The sequence below is a fragment of the Dermochelys coriacea genome, chromosome 2 (genome assembly GCF_009764565.3).
Source record: "Dermochelys coriacea isolate rDerCor1 chromosome 2, rDerCor1.pri.v4, whole genome shotgun sequence".
NCBI classification, from domain to species: Eukaryota; Metazoa; Chordata; order Testudines; family Dermochelyidae; genus Dermochelys; species Dermochelys coriacea.
The window spans coordinates 211,622,543-211,637,882 of NC_050069.1; the positions used below are offsets into that span (position 1 = coordinate 211,622,543).

At 40.8% G+C, this 15,340-nt stretch overlaps 1 protein-coding gene across 1 annotated transcript in view; it reads right to left on the reverse strand.

The window, feature by feature from the left end:
- DNAH11 (dynein axonemal heavy chain 11) overlaps positions 1–15,340 on the reverse strand; it is a 308,597-nt gene that overhangs the window by 243,614 nt on the left and 49,643 nt on the right. The window contains 11 exon segments of the mRNA XM_043507131.1: positions 567–821; positions 2,298–2,416; positions 2,419–2,550; positions 5,398–5,482; positions 6,899–7,032; positions 7,035–7,244; positions 7,247–7,289; positions 7,809–7,913; positions 8,476–8,671; positions 10,464–10,588; positions 10,704–10,841. Of these exon segments, the coding sequence (XP_043363066.1) occupies positions 567–821; positions 2,298–2,416; positions 2,419–2,550; positions 5,398–5,482; positions 6,899–7,032; positions 7,035–7,244; positions 7,247–7,289; positions 7,809–7,913; positions 8,476–8,671; positions 10,464–10,588; positions 10,704–10,841 (1,542 nt within the window).

Consider the following 15,340-nt stretch of genomic DNA (forward strand, 5'->3'; position numbering starts at 1 on the left):
AACTATGTGGGTGATGCCAGACAATCACTATGCTCTCAAATAAACTCACACAGAAAAATGATAAAGCCAAAAACATTGCATCAGCTTTGGGTGAACACTTTTCACAAAACAATCACTCGACATCTGATCTTTCAATCCTCAGCCTCAAAGGAAACCTGCACAAACCTTGAAATGGCAAGCCTGGGAGCTTAAATTGATAATGCAACCAGACACTAAAAATTATGGACTCAGAGACACTGGGTACAACAATTTGTAACACAGCTAACTGCCTGCTAACCCTTAGCAGCTCACTTCAAAACCCTTTTGCACAGCAATCTAACCCTTATTACCCACTCCATTTCAAGTGGCCTCTTACAAGATGCCTTACCCCTTATGCTTCATCTGTCCCAACTTGTATTTAGTTCAGACATGGATATCCTTCCCCAACCCTGAAAAACGCTGTGGAGCTCAGAAGCCTGTCCCTTCCACCAACAGACATTGGTCCAATAAAAGATATTACCTCACCTACCTTGTCTCACTCAAATATAAAGCAAGTTAAAGCTGCAAATGAATATTTGCTTGCTTGCCTGTTGTTTAAACTGCTCAGTAGTCAGCGGCTGTTCAGGCATTCCCTCATCAGCATAAGCTTCTATCTCTTCGGAAGTTAAAACATGACTATACAGCAGAAACTGCTTCATAAACTCAGCCCTGTCATCTACCCAGAGATAACCGTAGGTGTCCAGGAAAGCCCTGGACTACAGAAATTCTCTGATTACATCTGCCACTCTGTCCATAATCTCCTGCCTGATCTCAGATAGATCTAACATGTTGTCCATATCGCTCTAGGTATGAAAAGAAAAGTAGTTATTTTACAGCTGTAAGCCAACTATATTAAGTATTGGGTTAATATTAATATATCAATCATTAACTAGTTTACACTTGCTATCTGACTGCAAAACTCAGGAATCCCCATCACCCCTGCCACCAAAAACTGCAAAGCTACGTCTGTCAGGGATTGTCCAAGTATAGTTTGTTGAGCCTTAGTGCAAGGGTCCGGATTAGATAACCGTTTGAGGTTCCTTCCAGCCCTAGATTTCAGTGATTCCATGAACAAACAATCTGGGAAGCTATCTATATTTCTGGATACAATGCCATATACAGTACTGACAAAAAACCAAACAGGCATTTCAAAAAAAGTAGTTGAGATCTTCAGCAAGCTAGTTGAGGCTGAACATCTCAGGGAATTAATATAATTCAAATCTCCAGGTAGAGGATGTTGCCCTTCTCATCTCCACAACTAATTAAGCTTTGGTTACCGAAAAAGTCACTTTGTGGACCTTCAGGGCTGAGAAGGACATACAAGGAAGATTGAATCTCACACCAAGAACAAAAAGACAAGTTTTATTAAAAATATCATGCATATTTTTAAATATACATTTCAGGTAACTTTTTCCATATTTTGTTTAAATCTGTTTAAAGGGACAACTTTTTTCTACTGTGCAATTTTTTCTTTTTAATATATCATAGAAAACAGACATGTAGGGCTAGATTCTCTTCCAACTGACGGGTAAAAATCAGGAGTAACTTTATTGAAATCCATAGGGGTTACACTGATGTTTGTATTCTGAGGTCCATTGATTTTTATAAGACCTAGTATTTACAATCTGATGCTATTTGCACATTATTGCAGTGACCAGGGTGTGGCCAATCAAGTTTAATGGTTCGAGCAGAAGGTCAAAGCCAAAGATAGCATCAGATACCAAACCAAAGATCAGAGCTGGAGACAGAATCAGGTGCAAGACCAAGGGTCAGAGCTAGAGACAGCATCAGAGTAAGGCAGGTGTCTGGGGTAGGGCAGGACAGCAGGAAATAGAAGTAAACAGGAGTCTGGATGGGAAGACAGGAACCAGGAGCAGCAGGGGAAGCAGGAACTGGGAACAGGCAGGAATGCAGGGCTCAGGAGTCAGGTAAGCAGAAGGGGGCCATAGTCTCAGTCAGCCAAGAATTCCTCTAACTTCCTGGTTTATATACTACACTTTAGCTAATTGCGGAGCTGGATGTTTCCCCAGATTGGGAGCTTTGAGGGCCGGGGCCTCTGCAAGCTAGCCCTTCCCTTGATCTTTCCATAGTTACTCAGGTAGCGAGGGGCTGAGTAGCGGTCATGACCTGAGCGCTGCCTGTGGGCCCAGCTTTGAGGCTTGTGGTCCCTCCCTCACAATGATGCATTAATTGTGGAGCTCAATTTTTTTGCAATCCACATTTATTTTAAATTAAATTAGATTTATTACTCCCATGTATATGGAGAAAGTATAAAATACTTGGTAATTTTCTACTTCCAAGTGTGCTGCTACTCTTTTCACCTGGGCAGATATTTTGAAAACATTGCTCAAAAGTTCTTTTACTAGGTCATAAAAGCCATCTCCAGCCTCTTTATCAGTGAAGGTTTAAATTCGATCTCTGGGGCGCTAAGGATCATTTGTGCCTGAAAAAATGGAGCAGGCTTCAAACCTTTCTCTGTGTCCTTCAAGAAGAAGTCTAAATTATGCATTATTGTATTAAAGAAACCATCAACTATAATGAAAAGGAGTACTTGTGGCACCTTAGAGACTAACAAATTTATTAGAGCATAAGCTTTCGTGAGCTACAGCTCACTTCATCGGATGCATTTGGTGGAAAAAACAGAGGAGAGATTTATATACACACACACAGAGAACATGAAACAATGGGTTTATCATACACACTGTAAGGAGAGTGATCACTTAAGATAAGCCATCACCCACAGCAGGGGGGGGAAAAAGGAGGAAAACCTTCCATGGTGACAAGCAGGTAGGCTAATTCCAGCAGTTAACAAGAATATCAGAGGAACAGTGGGGGGTGGGGGGAGGGAGAAATACCATGGGGAAATAGTTTTACTTTGTGTAATGACTCATCCATTCCCAGTCTCTATTCAAGCCTAAGTTAATTGTATCCAGTTTGCAAATTAATTCCAATTCAGCAGTCTCTCGTTGGAGTCTGTTTTTGAAGCTTTTTTGTTGAAGGATAGCCACTCTTAGGTCTGTGATCGAGTGACCAGAGAGATTGAAGTGTTCTCCAACTGGTTTTTGAATGTTATAATTCTTGACGTCTGATTTGTGTCCATTCATTCTTTTACGTAGAGACTGTCCAGTTTGGCCAATGTACATGGCAGAGGGGCATTGCTGGCACATGATGGCATATATCACATTGGTAGATGCGCAGGTGAACGAGCCTCTGATAGTGTGGCTGATGTGATTAGGCCCTATGATGGTATCCCCTGAATAGATATGTGGACAGAGTTGGCAACGGGCTTTGTTGCAAGGATAGGTTCCTGGGTTAGTGGTTCTGTTGTGTGGTGTGTGGTTGCTGGTGAGTATTTGCTTCAGATTGGGGGGCTGTCTGTAAGCAAGGACTGGTCTATCTCCCAAGATCTGAGAGAGCGATGGCTCGTCCTTCAGGATAGGTTGTAGATCCTTGATGATGCGTTGGAGAGGTTTTAGTTGGGGGCTGAAGGTGATGGCTAGTGGCGTTCTGTTGTTTTCTTTGTTGGGCCTGTCCTGTAGTAGGTGACTTCTGGGTAGTCTTCTGGCTCTGTCAATCTGTTTCTTCACTTCAGCAGGTGGGTATTGTAGTTGTAGGAATGCATGATAGAAACACCATCCTAGCCACTATGGATGTAGAAGCCCTCTACACCAACATTCCACACAAAGATGGACTACAAGCCGTCAGGAACAGTATCCCCGATACTGTCACGGCTAACCTGGTGGCAGAACTTTGTGACTTTGTCCTGACCCATAACTATTTCACATTTGGTGACAATGTATACCTTCAAATCAGCGGCACTGCGATGGGTACCCGCATGGCCCCACAGTATGCCAACATTTTTATGGCTGACTTAGAACAACGCTTCCTCAGCTCTCGTCCCCTAATGCCCCTACTCTACTTGCGCTACATTGATGACATCTTCATCATCTGGACCCATGGAAAAGAAGCTCTTGAGGAATTCCACCATGATTTCAACAATTTCCATCCCACCATCAACCTCAGCCTGGACCAGTCCACACAAGAGATCCACTTCCTGGACACTACGGTGCTAATAAGCGATGGTCACATAAACACCACCCTATATCGGAAACCTACTGACCGCTATTCCTACCTACATGCCTCTAGCTTTCATCCAGATCATACCACTCGATCCATTGTCTACAGCCAAGCGCTACGATATAACCGCATTTGCTCCAACCCCTCAGACAGAGACAAACACCTACAAGATCTCTATCATGCATTCCTACAACTACAATACCCACCTGCTGAAGTGAAGAAACAGATTGACAGAGCCAGAAGAGTACCCAGAAGTCACCTACTACAGGACAGGCCCAACAAAGAAAATAACAGAACGCCACTAGCCATCACCTTCAGCCCCCAACTAAAACCTCTCCAACGCATCATCAAGGATCTACAACCTATCCTGAAGGACGAGCCATCGCTCTCTCAGATCTTGGGAGATAGACCAGTCCTTGCTTACAGACAGCCCCCCAATCTGAAGCAAATACTCACCAGCAACCACACACCACACAACAGAACCACTAACCCAGGAACCTATCCTTGCAACAAAGCCCGTTGCCAACTCTGTCCACATATCTATTCAGGGGATACCATCATAGGGCCTAATCACATCAGCCACACTATCAGAGGCTCGTTCACCTGCGCATCTACCAATGTGATATATGCCATCATGTGCCAGCAATGCCCCTCTGCCATGTACATTGGCCAAACTGGACAGTCTCTACATGAAAGAATGAATGGACACAAATCAGACGTCAAGAATTATAACATTCAAAAACCAGTTGGAGAACACTTCAATCTCTCTGGTCACTCGATCACAGACCTAAGAGTGGCTATACTTCAACAAAAAAGCTTCAAAAACAGACTCCAACGAGAGACTGCTGAATTGGAATTAATTTGCAAACTGGATACAATTAACTTAGGCTTGAATAGAGACTGGGAATGGATGAGTCATTACACAAAGTAAAACTATTTCCCCATGGTATTTCTCCCTCCCACCCCACCCCCCACTGTTCCTCTGATATTCTTGTTAACTGCTGGAATTAGCCTACCTGCTTGTCACCATGGAAGGTTTTCCTCCTTTCCCCCCCCTGCTGTGGGTGATGGCTTATCTTAAGTGATCACTCTCCTTACAGTGTGTATGATAAACCCATTGTTTCATGTTCTCTGTGTGTGTGTATATTAATCTCTCCTCTGTTTTTTCCACCAAATGCATCCGATGAAGTGAGCTGTAGCTCACGAAAGCTTATGCTCTAATAAATTTGTTCGTCTCTAAGGTGCCACAAGTACTCCTTTTCTTTTTGCGAATACAGACTAACACGGCTGCTACTCTGAAACCATCAACTATAATGTCATCAATGAACTCTATATAAATCTTCCAAGAGTCTGAGGAGGAATCTGCTTTGAAGAGCTTTAAGTTTTCCTGGGAAAGAAAAAACAAGTTACAAAATGTTTTAATCATACAATTATCTAGTGCAAATGATTCATCATTCAACATATTTAACTGCTTCAATACCATTTTATGTGGTAAGTATCTAGGACAAAATAAGATACCAGTGATACCCATTTTAACAAGTATGGCCCTGATCCTAAAATCTTATCTGCCTGGGTGGACCTTGCACCTGTTTGCAGCCCCTTGATGTTAGTGGAACTCTGTGCAGGGACAAGGTTCCTGTATGTATCAGATTGCAGTTCAGGGCCTGAATTATTATGTTACATTGTGATTTCAATGGAGCATCACCATGTTGAAAGAATATCACTGCACACTACTACTGCACATTACTGCTTGTTCTGCACCCCAGTTTAAGCTCTTATTAGGTTTATCTACATATAATATTTTTCAAAGAGATAAAAATCCTCATCTGGTCTAGTTCTTAAATAAAAACAAACTCTTTACTTGCCACTATCAACAAACAGAGATTAGAACATGGACCAGAAGACAAAGTCAAGGTAATGGCATAAAAAAAAAAGTTATTGGATAAAGAAAAAATATTTAAAGTCTATTTTCTCTTTCATCTGACATGCAATTTGCACCAGAAAACAGACAAGCAGAGAATTTTCAAGGAAGTCAGCAAAAAAGGGGGCGAGGCATGCGAGGAATTGGGGTGGGAAATCTCTTTTCATGTCAGTGCTTCGATACAGAATTACTTTCTTGCAGATTACTGGTAATTGTGAGGCACAGCAGCTGATGTTTGAGGGATTTGGGGGGGGTTGTTACATTTTATTTAGCATTCATAAATAACAGGGAAATTAAACACTAAACGTTTTTAATTAAGCACATAATTTATGTAATCTTCAAATTTAGAAAGAAATTATGTTATAAATATGCCCTCTGAAAGATAGACTACAGTATAGCTCCAGTTGCAAAGGTGATTTTACCTGTAGACGTCAAAGGAAAAATTTATCACAGGGCATCAGGGAAACGAAACAGACAATGGCTGTGCCGTAATTCAATCTGGACAGTAATTCCTCATCTAATGAGATAAAAAGCAATGCTAATTTCAATCAGTATCAAGATTATTTTTCCATCTTGTCCCTATTTGTCTTTAAATGTGTTAATTTTAAAGGGACTATTATATAATTTGTATAACTATTTCAATACTTGAACAGTCAAGTATACATCAGTTAATTTAATTGAATGCTAACAATTTGCAGATTATAGAACACCAAATATATAACCCCTTTCTTGTTACTCTAGATATACCCCACTTATCCTTAATTTAAACACATTCTTTGCAGGATGCTAATACAAGTGTGGTTATGAATAATTAATAATAATTAAAATATGCTTTTTAGAAAAAGATTAGAAGATCACGTAAAAACTATGTATGATTATTGCAGAAATTATCTCAGCAAGCGGATGAATCCTGTAGCCATCCTCTTTTAGTAACTTGTATTTCTTAGCAAGTCTATCTTCTTTATCCTCCAGACTTGAAGCATCTTTCCTATCATCTTTCCTGGCTAAGAGTGTGTGTTCTGCCATGCATTCATAATCTGCTGAATTGTTTTAATATTCTCCTTTGACTGTTGAACTCTCTGCTCCAAATCATACACTGTAGCTTTCACTTATTCAATACATCTCCAGCAATTCTCTTTCTGCCACGTGAACACTTCTTCTGCTTCTCTTAGCTGATCATCAATGACTCTCAGCCCAGTTTCAATCAGAGGATATTCAGTCTCCAGAACAGTTTGTTGTACCACTGAACAATGAGTTCAAGGTTTCCAATATACTGTTGGTGTAAAAAGACATTCATAGGGTGAAATTCCTCTAAAGTAGGGCCCCCAGTGCCATTTGAATGCCTACATGGCTCTTTATGTTGGCAAAGCAGCTATTCAGTAGGGCCACTATACCCCTGTGCACTAAAAAGGGAGAACCATTCTGGCCCCAAATGGGCCAGCATGAAATGGATTGTGGGACCATGGAGCTGGACGAGTCAAGGAGCTATTAGATCCACACTTTAACTATGAAGTTAAAGTGGATCTGCCAGCCTGAACTGGATCTGCCTGTGTGGATGCTATAGCTACTATTCCAAACTGTGCTACAACCCCATTACCTCCCTGCCAGTTGCAGGAACTATTTGGTCTCCTGCAGAGTTCTCCACACAAAACCCAGTTACCCCAGATTATGCAGAGAAAGGCATATTTCAATGATATTGTACAGAAGAATAAGTAGAGTGCGCACACACACACATACACCAAAAAATTTTGCAATAAAAAGGATATATTTCATACTTCCTGAAAACACAAACCTTAGCAAAAAATTTCCTTTTCTCATATATTGCTAACGCAGAATCTGGACTGTCAGATTGATTCAACGTCAGGAGACATGTCACCTCTCTCAACAAAGCCACTAGCTATAAGAAACAAAGCAGTATTTTTTTAAGTCTCCTTTCAGAAGATGTGTTTTTTGTTTAATTGTGTGTAACCTCAGATAGTAAGATGCTCAGATACTATGGTGGTGAGCATGTTATAAGAACCTCTATAGAATAGAGCCTCTTTCAATTAGATCCAAGAGAGTGAGGGTGAGGTTGGGCAGGGTTTAGCAATCTAAAAGTGCTATATACTGTACTGTAACTGCCAAATATTATTATTATTATTATTATTATTCTCCAGCTGTCTCTAGAGAAAGCATTCAATATTACAACCACCTTCTTTATTTCTGAAGGTGAAAATTCTCTCCAATGCTGGCACAGGGCAACCATATTTTCCAAGTGAAAAACTAAGACAATAATATAAACAATCATAGGAACTGTAGCATAAAACAAAGGCACTTTCCCCAAGCATTATGATTTAATAATATACTGAAATATTAATTTCACTTTAGGAATATTCCTGATTTATAATTCTGTCAACATTTCTAATTCACGGGGAAAAAACACTGGACAACACATTTAACTGTAATGCTTTATATCGTACCTTAGAGTCAAAATTCACACTTAGGAGACCATTTTCAGGATTGCGTTTAATTAGTGGTTGATCTAAATTAAATTGACAAACTTCATCCACCTGAGATTTCCATTCACAGTAGATCTGCTCTTCATATCGGTCAATTAAAGTCAACACCTCTATATATTTCTGATAAACTAAAGCAGTCTCAGAACCTTCCAGGATTCTGGGAGAGAAACAAATCACTCAATCCACTTTATTCATTAACAATAACATTGCCAAATAAATTTAGATGCAAAAGTCTCACCTCTGACATTGTAAAAATTTAGAGAATGTCCTCTGTTTATAAATATTTTCCTAATTCTGGTCTCATCAGTCAAAACACATAAAAAGTTGAACGGAGACCAAGAGTGTGAATGCATTAGACCTAACAGCCTCACTGAGGACAATAAAAAAAGCTGTGTGGAAGGGAGAGGGCATGCTTGCCTTCCTCAGTGGTTGTACTTATTGCCCAATATTCCAAAAGGCAGCACCACACCTACCTCCTATCACTTGCTTCCCACAAGGCCTCAAAGTTCTTTACTTAAAATCTAACAGAAAATAGCAAAAACAGAATCTTCAGCCCAACTGAGCTCAGCTGATAGCCTTGTTCCTTGCAAGCTAGCCCCAGCTGCATACTGGTCCAAGATCACAAATTGTGGCCCCCCTTCCCCCAACTGCCCACCTGGGAGCTAGCACACTCTGCTGCAGTCCCTGATTAGTACCTGACTCTGTCAGGCTCCCAGTTCAAGACTCCATCTCCCAAGCTTCTTTCAGTCCTCAGCCCAAGAGAGAAAGCTTCCAGCTACCTCTCTCCTGGGCCTCCTCCCTGGACCCTCTCCCAAGGCCCCTCTTTGCAGTAAGGGCTTCTGCTGTGCCGTTGCACGAGAGCTCTCAAGACAGGTCTGTCCTTCTTATCTGGTCTCTCTTCCTTCTGAGCTGTCTGGCTCCATTTGAAGCTCCTGCTGCAGCAGGCTCTGCAGGTGTGGTGGGGCAGAGTCTGCTCCTTAGTCCCAGTGTGGGTTCTGAACACCCCGAAGTCCCATTTAGGCACTTTTGAAAGTTTTACCCATGTAGAACAAACTTTTTGCTTAAACAGAATACAAGTTAGTGTTGTCTCAAAAGCTAAGATGTTCTCAGCTTTGTTTTGTCTGTGATTTACTCATCAGACAACACTTTTTATAAACATTAAAAAGCAATTCTGAGGTTGTACAGGATACCCATAAGAGGAGTTCACTCTGTGTGTATCAGCACTTACTACTGAGGGCCCCAAACCTGCAAAGAGCTGCATTGGCTAAAGGTTGTATATGTGTGGTTAATTTTGCAGATTCAGGCCCTAAAACTGTTCCTCAACTTGTATTGACATCAACAATTCTAATGCGCAAACAAGGAAGTAAACTAAAAAGTGCCACAGTTGCAAAGGGGCCACAATACAGCCTCTAAAACTGTGCCCATCATTTCATATACATGCTATTTTTGTTTTAACATCAAAGATTATGCACATAGAAAAACATTTACATTAAAATGGTATACAAGATTATCGTGTAATTTTAGAGACCTCCTTTAAAAGTAGATCCTGGTGCATGACTGGGGCTCTCAAGTGCTATAATAAAAGTAAATAATAAAATTGTATATGAAGCTATTAAAATTTCATCTACAAATAGATTTTTTTTTATACAATAGTTATGTTTTGAGTTCTTGTCAATTCCAGTCTGATAACAAAATGTCTCCATCTCTCAAATCTTGATATTACAGTGAAACAATAAGTAAATTGCTAAAGCCATGAGGTCCCTTTACCTTAAGACAATCTCTACAAATCTGAAAAATCATATTATGCAAGCAATGCATATTTGGTAGATTCCTGGGAGAGAGATGAACAACGCTTACATAGACAAAGTACTTTTTTTCACCAATAACTGGCAATGCCATGTTCAAGGGTCGTTAATGCTACAGTCATAAACAACAGTGTGAACACTCACCGGTGAGACAAATACAAAAAGTTTGACCAGAATGTCTGTATTCGTTCTTGAAGTGCTTTGGACCATTTAAGGTTTCCTGAAGTAAATGGCTTTTTTTTGTTTATTATTTCATTCCCCTCTTCCACCTGCAAGCATTAATATAACAAAATGAGTATACAATCAATTATGAAGTAAGAGTTCATCGGCTACACCTAACAAAAACCAGAAAAATATTGCTTTTATTTTTGCTTTGCTATATACCTGCCTAATGCGCTCTTCATACACGTGTTTGCAATTATTCAGCTCTTCATCAAACATTTGCAGTAAGATGATGTAATTTGGGCTAAAAATCTCCATAATAATAGGTTTCTCCAGAAAATAGCCAAAGATGGCTAAAAGCTATAAAAATTAAAGCATGTCAGATTCCATCATTTATAATACTTCAAATTTGTATTAAAAGTACCTTTTTAGTCTTATTTCACACTGAAAATTTCACATCAAAAATAGCATTCCTGAAACATGTGAGCCAAATCTTTATGGAGCTAGACCCCCAGTTTGCACCAGTTGAGAATCTGGCCCTACATATTTGCCAATATGGTATTAAATTGTACTAAACAAGTGTACTGGAAAAGGCTTCTGGTGTGAATGTTTAATTTATGACACTTAAAACGATGGGGCTGGGATTTTCAAATTCAAATGAAGAAGGGCAAGTAACGTCCTTAGTCTCCTTTCAAAATCCCAGCCTGCTCTGATCTTTCTGAGATCTTCTCTCTTCCATTTTCTCACTATCCAGAGATCTTCCTCCTTTCCCAGTGAGACACTGGTCTCCTGATCTAATGTGATCCCACAAGTTCATATAAAACATGTAGTTTTAGGTTCCCTGCAAACTGCATGGAAACTTTTGAAAGACACCATAATAGAGGCTCAACTTAAATGTACATCCCAAATTTTAAAAAAACATAGTAAGAGAACCAATGAAGTGCCACTGTGGCTAAACAACAAAGTAAAAGAAGCAGCGAGAGGCAAAAAGGCACTTTTTTTAAAAGCAGAAGTTAAATCGTACTGAGGAAAATAGAAAGGAACATAATCTCTGGCAACTGAAGTGTAAAAATATAAGTAGGAAGGCCAAAAAAGAATTTGAAGAACAGCTAGCCAAAGACTCAAAAGAAATAGCAAAAAAAAAATTTAAGTATATCAGAAGCAGGAAGTCTGCTAAACAACCAGTGGGGCCACTGGACGATCGTGGTATTAAAGGAGCACTTAGGGACAATAAGGCCATTGCGGAGAAATTAAATGAATTGTTTGCATCAGTCTTCATGGCTGAGGATGTGAGGGAGATTCTCAAACCTGAGCCATTCTTTTTAGTTGACAAATCTGAGGAACAGTCCCTGATTGAGGTGTCATTAGAGGAGTTTTTGGAACAAACTGATAAACTAACCTGGGTGGGCAAACATTTTGGTCCAAGAGCCACATCTGGGAATACAAATCATATGGTGGGCCATGAATGCTCACAAAATTGGGGTTGGGGTACAGGTTCTGGTTGGGAGTGCCGGATCTGGGGTAGTGCCAGAAATGAGGAGTTTAGGGTGTGGGAGGGGACTCCGGGTGGGGATACAGGCTCTGGGGTGGGACTGAGGAATTTGGGATGCAGGAGGGTACTCCGGGCTGAGATCAAGGGGTTTGGAGGGTGGGAGGGGGATCAGTGCTGGGGTAGGAATGCAGGGGGAGGCTCAGGGGTGCAGGCTCTGGGTGGCGCTTACCTCAAGCAGCGGCATGTCTAGAGCCACCGGGGGGGGGGGGGGAAGTGGGGCAATTTGCCCCAGGCCCCGGGGCAATATACTATACTATAGTATTGCAACTTTTTTTTTAATGGAAGGGGCCCCCAAAATTGCTTTGCCCCACGACCCCTGAATCCTCTGGGCAGCACTGAGCATGTCCTTTCTCTAGCTCCTATGTGGAGACACGGCCAGGCGGCTCTGCACACTGCCCTGCCTGCAGGCACCGCACCTGCAGCTCCCATTGGCCATTGTTCCCAGCCAATGGGAGCTGCAGGGGCAGTGCTTGGGGCAGGGGCAGCAAGCAGAACAGAGCCCCTTGGCTGCCCCTATGCGTAGGAGCCAGAGAGGGGCCATGCCACTGCTTCCGGGAGCCACATGGAGTGGCCCCGACCCTGCTCCCCAGCGGGAGCTCAAGGGCCTGATTAAAATGGCAGGTGGGCCAGATCCAGCCTGCAGGCCGTAGTTTGTCCACCCCTGAACTAAACAGTAATAAGTTACCAAAGCCAGATGGTAGTCACACAAGAGTTCTTCAATTTCACATTTGAGTTTCTTCAGAACTACTAACTGTGGTATGTAACCTATCATTTAAATCAGCGTCTGTACCAGATGACTGGAGGATAGTTAATGTGATGCCAATTTTTAAAAAAGGCTCCAGAGGTGATCCTGGCAATTACAAGTGGGTATGCCTAACTTCAGTATCACGCAAACTGGTTGAAACTATAGTAAAAAAAAGAAGCATCAGACACATTGATGAACGTGATTTGTTGGGGAAGAATCAACATGAGGAAATCATGCCTCACCAATCTACTAGAATTCTTTGAGGGGTCAACAATCATGTTGACAAAAGTGATCCAGTGGATATAGTGTACCTAGATTTTCAGAAAGCCTTTCACAAGGTCCCTCATCAAAGGCTCTTAAACAAAGTAAGCTGTCATGAGATAAGAGGGAAGGTCCTCTCATGGATCGGTAACTGGTTAAAAGATAGGAAACAAAGGGTAGAAATAAATGGCTAGTTTTCAGAATGGAGAGAGGTAAATAGTAGTGTCCCCCAAGAGTCTGTACTGGGACCAGTCCTATTCAACATATTCATAAATGATCTGGAAAAGGGAGTAAAAACAGTGAGGTGGCAAAATTTGCAGATGAAAATTTGCAGATAACTAAATTGAGTAGTTTTGTAAGTCCAAAGCAGACTGCGAAGAGTTACAAAGGGATCTCACAAAACTGGGTGACTGGGCAACAAAATGGCAGATGAAATTCAATGTTGATAAGGGCACATAGATGAATATCCCAATCCCAACTATACATATAAAATGATGGGGTCTAAATTAACTGTTACCACTCAAGAAACAGACCTTGGAGTCATGGTGGATGGTTCTCTGAAAACATCCACTCACTGTGTAGCAGCAGTCAAAAATGCTAACAGAATGTTGAGAATCATCAAGAAAGGGATAAATAATAAGACAAAGAATATCATATTGCCTCTATATAAATCCATGGTACACCCACATCTTGAATACTGTGAGCAGATGTGGTCACCTCATCTCAAAAAAAAGATATTGAATTGGAAAAGATACAGAAAAGAGCAACAAAAATGATGAGAGGTATGGAACAGCTTCTGCATGAGGAAAGATTAAAAAGACTGGGACTTTTCAGCCTGAAAAAAAGAGACGACTAAGGGGAATATGATAGAGGTCTATAAAATCACGACGAGTGTGGAGGAAGTAAATATTGAAATGTTATTTACTCCTCATAACACAAGAACTAGGGGTCACCAAATGAAATTAATAGGCAGCAGGTTTAAAACAAACAAAAGGAAATATTTCTTCACACCAGGCACAGTCAACCTGTAGAACTCCTTGCCAGAGGATGTTGTGAAGGCCAAAACTATAACAGTTCAAAAAGAACTAGATAAGTTCATGGAGAACAGGTCCATCAGTGACTATTAGCCAGGATGGGCAGAGATGGTGTCCCTAGCCTCAGTTTTGCCAGAAGCTAGGAATTGGTGACAGGGGATGGATCACTTGATGATTACCTATTCTGTTCACGCCCTCTCAAGTACCTGGCATTGACCGCTGTCGGAAGACAGGATACTGGCTTTGTTCTGACCCAGTATGGCTGTTTTTATGTAGGTGAATGCCTTTCTAAAACAAAGTCTACTATTTGACAATCCAGAAGCAGGAAAAACAGCTACATTCTATGAAGAATATATTAGATTCAGTTTTCATGGCATATGCTAGGCCTGGATTATTTAAAGGTTAAACAGATCTGAGGCCAATAAATTACTCATTAACTGAATTTTTAAAACTACCCTGCTTCTTAACCCTGCTCAGTGCATCCAAATTCATTGGAAGAAATAGCATAACTTTAAAAAGAGAGAGAGAGAGAGAGAGAGAGAGAGAATTACAACAAAGCATACGTTCAACTGCATCCAAGGTGGCAACCTTAGAAAAACGCACTTCAAATTATTTAGTTGAATATTAACTACAATTGTCCTAGACACACTGTGCATTATTAAACAGTTTACAAGACCTACCTTGACACAATTTGAGTGTAATCCACATGGTGTATAGCTACTACCTGACTAACAAATCACAGTATTGACTTTGTCCTGACAGTTGTTTTCCGTACCTTATGTTTAACATTACAAAATCCAAAAGGCAAACAAATAGTTCTTCAAAGGCTGGATAAAGCAGCAGGTTTTAGTGACAAAGTGAAAAAATCACAGAGCTATTTTTCATTTGAGATTATTTAGCTTTCATCCTCTGCATGCAATGCACAGAAGACAAAACATTAATTGGGAGCTCCAAGGCAAATTTCCACCTATAGTACTAAACATGCCAGTCACAGAAAATCTACTGCCACAAAAAACAGATAAATAAGCTCAGCATAGTGGGTATGTTTTAAAAAGTACTTATATATACAAATACCAGAAAAGATTACTTCACAAAGATTATAAACAATGAGAAAAGTAATTTTCTATGAGCCCACTCCCTCAAGGGGCTGAGGGCTTCTGGGAAGTGCTAGATGATCTAAACTCCCACTCAGGCAGAGACGACAGGTAATCGTTGAAAGGGGGGGGCACAATTTAAAGGTAATGGGGGGCTCCTCACCACCCCACAC